Genomic DNA, 8612 nt, shown 5'->3' with positions numbered 1-8612 from the left:
GTTTCTTCTTTTCTTTTATTCTCCTTTTTTTTTTTTTTTTTTAAAAATGGAAAGAAATGTTAAGATTGTGAAAAACAGCAGTGAATTAAAAGAAAACGAGAAAACAAGTGAAGTGAGAAATTTAAATAAGAAGAAGAATAGTGAAATGGACAGTGAAAAAGTGATAGACAGGAGTGAAGTGATAAATTTAAATAAGAAGAAGAATAGTGAAATGGACAGTGAAAAAGTGATAGACAGGAGTGAAGTGATAGCGAACAAGGGCAAGAGTGAAAGTGTGGCGTCAGACAATAAGGCTTTAGAGGAGGGAATTAGAGAATTAATATCGATGTTGGAAAGAATAGAGGTGAAAGATATAAGGGAAGAAATGGTGAAAATGAACAAAATGGTGGGCGAAAAGTGTGAAAAATTGAACATCTCGGGGAAAGATGTTTTTAGTGGGGCCCGTGAAGTATATGAAGCCTTTCCTGGGGAAGAAAATTACATCCTCAGGAAAAAGGTTTTCTCCGAGTGCCTCATTGGGGGGGGCGAATTTCTTCCTTCAAGAAATCAGGAGAACATTAAGAAGGAGCTCGTCGCGAGGATGAACAGCTATGTCGAATTGCTGGGAGAATTAGGGAAACAAAAGGGAGCGAAAAGGTAAGGAACCCTCTTACTGCTTATATGTTTGTTGACATAATTAAATTATTTTCAGGAACCCTTAATAGATTCCCTGTAAAATGCCGTGATTTCCATAAAATTCAGAGAATTCTATTCAACCATTGTCATAAATTCCCTTTTTTTTTAACTTAGTCAAAACAATGTAATTACATAAAATATTAATGCAAAACTTTTAAATTTTATGTTATGTTGTGAACGAAAATCCTTCTCTCCTTTTTTTTTTAATAGATGGTTAAAAAAATATACTTCGCTTTTAACTGTTTATTCTAATGATTATTATTATTAGACAAACAGTCAATAAGAATATTCCAGAGTAGATTAAATGTAACGGTATTGAAAGCGACGAGATTTAACCAACCAAATTCAAATAATTTTAATATCTATACTACTTTCTGCAAAAGGGTTCAAATTGCTTGAAAATTAATTGATGCAATCCCTTAAAAGAATTCAATTTCAGAAAACATATGCAATTATTCAATAAATCTTTAATAAATTGTTGTTTTTTTTTTTTTAATAATGAAATTCTCATTGAATTTTCTCATAAAACCGATTTAAAATGGATTTCGGTTAAAACTCTGAGAAATAATAATCGAAATTGATGTTAATTTTATCGTTCTATCTTTGATTATTATAAAACATGAAGTAATCGATCGCTCCGAATCGAAGACTCGGAATTATTGACATCCTCATGATCTTTTAGTTATGAAAATCTAATTTATAGTTTCAAGCAAAGTGTTCTCTTATATATTTTTGTCAGTAATTGATCCATAAATGGTTCGTAAGTTTTTTTCTTTGAAAACAGAATTATCTGTAGCTAAAATACTAATTATAACTTGCATTAATTATCCAGTTACAAGATGTAATATAATATAATGAAGTATAAAAATGAACAATAAATAACATTTAGGATTAGGTTTTTTTTTAATAAAAAAAAAATTGCGAGGTAAATATTAGGCATACGATAGTTCCAGAATTCTGGTTCCATACATTGTCGACCTAATCGAATTTTTGACCTCGCAATCATCATCCACCCGACGGGTATGTGTCCATAATGCTAATATCACTCAAATATAGAGAAAGGACATTTGATGCGACATATTCTCTTTTTTTTTAATGAATTATAAGAATTAAAGTTATATTAAGTTACTATTTTATAAAATATGATTTTAAGAATTTAAATTTATGCTGTAGTCCTTAATAACACAGCAGCCACTTCTAATAATAATTATGTTTGTCGAGATTATGAAGGTAATTACTGTACTCTTAATAACCACAGTGTTTAGTGTTTTGTAAAATAAGAAAATTATTTACAGTTAAAGCTAACTATTCTGTGATCAAGAAATTCATGAAAATAAAATTTAGTTGAATGTTACATCAAATAACCCCTTTCTTTCAATGATGATGCCAATACTAACTTACACACGTTAAATTATATAAAACTAGCCGTCGCACCCGTCCCCGACGGGCCGTAGTCTCCGACAACGCACTCAATAGTGCATCCACCAACACAGAAAACCGGAAAATAGCCGGGAATTTGATTCGACAGGGAAAAAATAATAATTAGTTACTATTGTCTATTTCATTAGGAAAATAATACCATTTTAAACAGTGACCGACTTTTTATTATCAAATTAGTTATTTTTAACTAATTCAAATGCAGAAAACAATATTTCTCAATTTGTAGTACTTCAATCAATATAATGTATTAAAATCAATCTAAAATTCCCTCCAGTTTTTTTGAGTTATAGTACAGTCTAATTTGAACTAATTATATAGCAAGTAGATCCAGTTTTTCTCGGTTACATTAAATTCCCTGATATTTTACGTCTTTTCCGGTCGGTAGACACCCCGTTAAATGCATTATTAAAAAAAAACCCGTCGAATAAACCAGGAAAAATTTGGACAAAGCCGGAAAATGTTTTAAACCAAAATAAACACCGTGTTTAACTTTTGTCTTTACATTGATCAAGATATCACTAAAAGTTAAATCAGAGAGCCCACAAATACTATTGAATTAAGCTTCATAGCAATTGGTATCAAGATAATTTTTTTCAATTTTTTTGATATTCAAAACATTTTTATATTTCCATTTTAGTTACAAAGTATTATTTTTTTGCAAAATTATGCTAAAATGTTAATAAATAACATGTAATACTCAACTATAGAAAGTTTAGAAGCAATCCATAAAAAATATAAAATTTAGAAATAATTTGTGTTAAATAAATTCATTTATTAAAGTCAAGTATTTATTTAATTAATCCAATTAAGATTTATTTGATTTAACTAAATAAAATTATTTAAACGAAATAAATTTTTATTAGATCGAAATAAAAACTTTTAAATAAGATATTATATCACTATTAGGTATTAACGTAACTTACAATGATAGCCTTATCCGATAAAAAAAATATTAACTTGAACGAAAGTTATGACATTTTTCCAAAAAATTCGAAAAATCAAAAAAATGCAAATTTTTTATCTTTTGTAAAATAAATGCAAAACTATCATTAGCTAACTTTTTCAGATAAATAAAACCCATTTCTACAATAAAATTTTTTTAAAAAAAACGTATTTTGAAATTTTTTTTCGTTTTTTTAGATCAACTTTTTTCTAAGAAAATAGTGATTTTTAATCTTTAAGCAAGCTTTTCAGGAAAAGTTATTAAAGTTTTTTATTTAAAGATCAGTATGTAAAGTAAGAAATTTGCTACATTAAACAAAAATAATTAAGCTAAATGCCATAAAAAGAAAAAAAAATGTTAAATTTTAAGAAATTCGGTTTCTCGAATTTTTTGATAATTTTTGAATTTTTTTTTTTTTAAAGGGTGGAGACTATTCAAATAGTATAATTATACCACCGAAATAGCTAATGGTTACCAATTATTAATTCTCCGGTGAAATCAAATTCCCGGGTATTTCCGATTCTCCAGATCGGTAGAAACACCGCTAAATGCATTGGTAGAAACCAAAACCCGTCGAAGACGGGCACGACAGCCAGTGCCATATATTATCAAAATTTTTTAAAATTCAAAATTTATCTTTTAAAATAATTATTGTCATCAATTTTACTTAAATTTGATACAGGGTTAATTCATTAGAATTAATAAATTCTACTCATTCTCCGCAAACTTTCATATTTTCCCGTAAAGACATTTTATAATGGAAAATAAGTTTTATGGCTACAACTACGTCAAGTAATGATTGTATATGAATACATTGGTTCTAAGACTTATAAGAAAATAAACTCCCCTTCTTTTTTTTAACAAAATTGAGAAGAAAAAAAAAAAACTTAGCTATATATTCCCCGATAGTTCAAAACACATTTGGTGGTGCGCACAGTGCCATCTCCCGAGTCCTTCCGCACATAGAAACGCAAACCACTATACCAAAGTGTTCCAGCATCAAATGTATGGAAGCCAGACTGGGGTGGTCCCACTTCCAGTGGGCGGGAAGTTTTTCTGTGAATTTTCCTTGCTAGGCATCGGGCCTCCCCTAAGACACACCCTTGTCCAATTGGACAACATTCTCACTCTCATTGGGCCTCATCGCTAATAGCAAGAGACTCCCCATAGTTTTTAAGAGAATTTATAACTGAGTGTTTTTGTGATAACAAAAAAAAACAAAATCCCTTTTCCGGTTAATAAGGTTTAAGAAAATTTTAATTTAGAATAGAGAAATTTAATTATCATTCTCAATCAAAATAACATATCTTTATCAAAACTGTGATTAATTTCTTTCTAAAAAAAAAGTTTGTTAATTATTTCTTTTCATTAAGAACAAAAAAAAATTTTCTATTAATTATATATATAAAAAAAACTTATCTCTTTCTTTTTAAACCAAAAGAATAAAATACCCTTATTATGAAATTTGTTTAATTATGAAAATTTTTAAATAAAGTTGTGATAAAAATTCAATTCTTTTACACATATACAAAATTAATTCAATACAAGTTTTTTTTTTTTTAATTTTGAACTTAATATTGTCAACACTTTTTCCAATAGTAATCACAAAAGTTGGATTGTTCAAAATCACAAAATCTGAAGTCATATCGTTAGGATCTTCTAGTAATATTTTATTTGTCTTTTTCTATTTGGAGAAAATACTAAAATGATAAAAATAAAATTTTAATTACATTAAATATTAATATATAATATTTTAATTATATTACATTAATACCTTTTATCGAATGATAAAAAAAAATCTCTATAATTCTCATAAGTTATCACATCTTCCCCACAAGGATGAAATCACTTTCACAAATTCATAATAGAACTCGTTACAGACTGTCAATTAACTATTATAATCGTCGTATTTGTTCATTCAGTCCGTCCAGTTTGTCTACACCTGAAGCTAGCCATGGTTATTCTTTTGGTTTCGTTTTGATATAAAAAAAATGGAAATAAAATATAAAGTAGCGATTTCCTTTTTTTTTTTAATTAGAATTCATGCTTTTGTTTTTATAATTATGTTTGATAGATAATATTACATTTCTTTATTTTGTTACTATTAATATTATTATTATTCATTACTTCCCTCGTAAATAAAAAATATTAGCACCTTGTAACAGCATTTTAGAAAATTAACAAATTAATGAATTACGGGATTTATCCTGTAGAATGTTTTTCCCTTTTTTTTTTTAAAAAAACTTTATTACTTGACCAAATTTTGACTTCTTCTTTAAATCCAAACAATATCTTAACCCAGGTAGAAAAATTTAATGGAAGCCTAGATATATGTTAACGCCACCACTGGAATTTGCATGGCAGTTTATGTCGCCGACTTCTTCTAGCGCCTTGAATGGCACAAGCACTTTTTACTAGAATGCAACATAACCTCAAACTCAACTATCAAAGGAATTTGGTTTTAACTTTAAGGTAAAAGTAAATGTTTTCTTGGAGAATATTGTGGCATTTAAAGAAAACAAATGATAGTGAAGGATTCTAAATATTTGTATATTTGTGATTGTAATAAATTCAAATATAAATTAATATTGCATTATAAATTTATGGTTCATTCGCTAATTTGTTCACTTAATTAAAAAAAAAAATTTGTATATGAATCTTTATTCAATTAAAAAAAAAAGATTTTCTTTGATATATTTTAAGTAATCAATTTAATGATTTATCACCAAGAATAACAACAAAAAAAAATTTTTTTTTTTGATATATTATTAGTTTCTCTCCATTCGAATTGGAGAACATAACCTCAAACTGGATTTACCTTTTTTTTTTTTAGAATTGACCTGACAGAAAGATTTACTGATTTTCTTTTAATTCGCGAAATAAAGTTTCGGCAGGTGAGGTTATGTTCACTCCAGCACTGCGAGCAGAATGCGAGAAAGGCGCTAGATAAAATGTTTCAAATGCCTTCAGTGCCACTACAGCGCAATAGAAAAATTTTTTTTTTTAATTCATTCTAGAGTGACCTAATACTCAAAAATATTCTACTACATTTATGTACGAACTTCTTTAATTCTAAAATCATTTGAAAACATTAACAACTTCTGTTCTAAACAATTCCAATCATCACCATTCTTCCACAGGGATGATTAATTTTAATAACAAAAAAAAATTCCTCAAGAATTCTAGAATCCATTTGTCCACGAAATTCGACTATTCAAGAATTCCTCAATTAAACACCAATTAAAATAAATACTTCAAATGGCTTCAAAAAAAAAACTCAATTAGACCCCTTTATAAACCATTCACTTGATAAAAGACAAAGTTTGTAATCTTATTAATTAAGGCAACATATTTTTTTTTTAATTTTAGAAAATATTTGATTTCTCTCAGAGTGGGAACGTTTGAATATAATATTGTTTTAATAGCAAAATTAATAATTCTTACAGTTACAACTGAGGCAAATTTGGAATTTTTTTTTGTTTTGTTTAAGGAACATTGCGAAAATTCAATTTTTTTTTTTAATTTTGAGTTTTATCTCTTTTTTTTAGCTAGTAAAATTCTAATTATTATCTTCACACCAAGAAATATAAATACATTAAAATGAGAGTCCTTATAAAATTTAATTATTTGTCAGTTATTGAATTAAAATACTTTGAACACTCGATTTGATAAAAGTTTTTGATAAAAAAAAATTTTTTTTTTTTTTTTGATAAATTTTATTATTTTCAGTTGAATTTCACGAAATTTCTATTGGTTCGATAATTTCTTTTAAATATTTATTTACTTATTAAAAGGAATGGATTTATATAAAAAAAATTTTAGTTGGAAGTACAAAAATGAATTTTTAGAGAACTTGCAATTGATTGCAAAATCCAATTATTTTCAAAGAGCATTCCAATTCTCTCAGAAACCTAACCATTTCCAAGAATTATAACAAAATTCTTGTTAGAACCTCAATCACTTCCAATATAACTTTTATCAAACTTCTCAATAAATTAAATTATTCAAAAAAAAAGAAACTAAATTCGTCGAAAGAGTTAAATTGTAAGAAGGAGAGAAAAAAAAAACTTGTTGATAAATTTGATATGAGAATTCAATTTTAAGAAACACTCAATCATTCAATGAAACATTGACCCCTGCAGTCAAACAATTTAATTCTTGCAGAATTTTCTAACAATACTGATGTTCGTCATATCTTAAATTTTTGAAATTTTAGTTTCGTTAGAAAATAATGGTGACTGCATATCTATTCTAAAATGAGGCTGCTGAATAAAAGAAAAAATTTTTTTTTTGTATTAAAACTAAAAAAAAATTCCACTTCTTGACCTAAAAAAAAATATTTGGAAAAAGTCAGGGAATTTGGAAAGAGCGAAACGTGGTAACCCCATTTATAATTTTCCCCTTTTTTTTTAATAAAATCATTTAGTCTAGGCATGACTTCAATGTTCTGATTATGACCGATTCTCCGAAAGTAACAACCCCGATATTTCGATTAATTCTATTGAATCTACTCTCCAATAATACCATTAACCATTTTCATAGTATAATTTATAATTTATAATTTGTAAGAGAACGAACATTTTTCTTCTAATAGAACAAGGGAAATAAAAAAAATTTCTTTTTCATTTCATTAGAATCGTGGTAGAGTATGGCCGGTGGGTCCCAGTACCACATAGAATAAATCCCAATTTAGGGTGGGACTTCAGCGAAGAGCTTCTGAATAGTACTCCGCCGCGAAAATACTCCCGAATGATTTGGCGTCAGGAGTACTACTGGCGGAGAAGTACGGAGGAGTATTTGGGCAGAGGATTTTGGGCGACGGTAAGGTCAACTTATGATAATAATAATAAAAGGAAATCTTCCTTTCCCCCTTTTTTTTTCTTTCGTTCTTTTTTCATTCCCCTTTTCCTTTTTTTTTTAGGCCTCCTTTCGAGACCCTGTTATGGTGAAAAGAGAGGATGGAGACTTGGTCGTCATCGTAGGGGGAGAATCTAACTGTATAGAGGAGGAACGAGTGTACGTATTTTGAGAGGCTATACTGAAATGCTGTAATCATTACGATTGGGAAGAAAATATATTTTTTTTATATGTGCAGAGATAATTTTCATCTTTTTTTTTTTAGTCCCCTGAAGGATCTGCTGGCCCACTCGCCGCCACGCTTCGGGGCCTATACACTGAGGGAGGAGTACTTCCTCTCATACATTCAGGAATTCGTCCCCGTAGAAGGAGAAATGATTTGCTTCCGATCACGGTGGCAATTGGTAAGGACCAATTGAGGGATTTAAATGTTGAATTTTATAGATATTGTTTTTTTTTACATTATTATCAATTAATTAAGGAGTTAATTTGGTAAAAAAAAATTTATACGGTAAGAAGGATTCCCTTTTTCTTTTACTCCTTTCCTTTTTTTTTTAGTGTTACAATATCCCGGTGGATGAGGCGCTCGAGACAGTGGGACATCGCTCCCTACCGGAAGGGCGACACATTCGTCGGGAGCGGAAGAGGGAGGCCCGATTGCGTCGTCGCGAGCACACTCGCGTGCTTTAAAGTCTTC

The 8612-nt window shown here is 28.6% G+C and overlaps 1 protein-coding gene across 1 annotated transcript; it reads left to right on the top strand.

The window, feature by feature from the left end:
• The first annotated feature begins 524 nt into the window (after nucleotides 1–524).
• LOC122510008 lies at nucleotides 525–8612 on the top strand. Its single transcript, XM_043624387.1, has 4 exons — nucleotides 525–636; nucleotides 7693–7879; nucleotides 7980–8074; nucleotides 8181–8612. Exons 1-4 carry the CDS (start codon nucleotides 581–583, stop codon nucleotides 8332–8334), a joined length of 492 nt encoding a protein of 163 aa, XP_043480322.1. The 5' UTR covers nucleotides 525–580; the 3' UTR covers nucleotides 8335–8612.

This window comes from Leptopilina heterotoma, unplaced genomic scaffold (assembly GCF_015476425.1).
Source record: "Leptopilina heterotoma isolate Lh14 unplaced genomic scaffold, ASM1547642v1 Lhet_65, whole genome shotgun sequence".
In the NCBI taxonomy this organism is placed as follows: Eukaryota; Metazoa; Arthropoda; class Insecta; order Hymenoptera; family Figitidae; genus Leptopilina; species Leptopilina heterotoma.
This window is presented reverse-complemented; position numbering and strand designations above follow the sequence as displayed.

Excerpts from the sequence above, each read along its gene's own strand:
- LOC122510008 (XM_043624387.1), top strand. The coding sequence starts at position 581 with ATGAACAGCTATGTCGAATTGCTGGGAGAATTAGGGAAACAAAAGGGA. Across the intron at positions 7,880-7,979 it reads GCAGAGGATTTTGGGCGACG|GCCTCCTTTCGAGACCCTGT; the intron begins GTAAGGTCAACT and ends TTTTTTTTTTAG. Across the intron at positions 8,075-8,180 it reads TGTATAGAGGAGGAACGAGT|TCCCCTGAAGGATCTGCTGG; the intron begins GTACGTATTTTG and ends TTTTTTTTTTAG.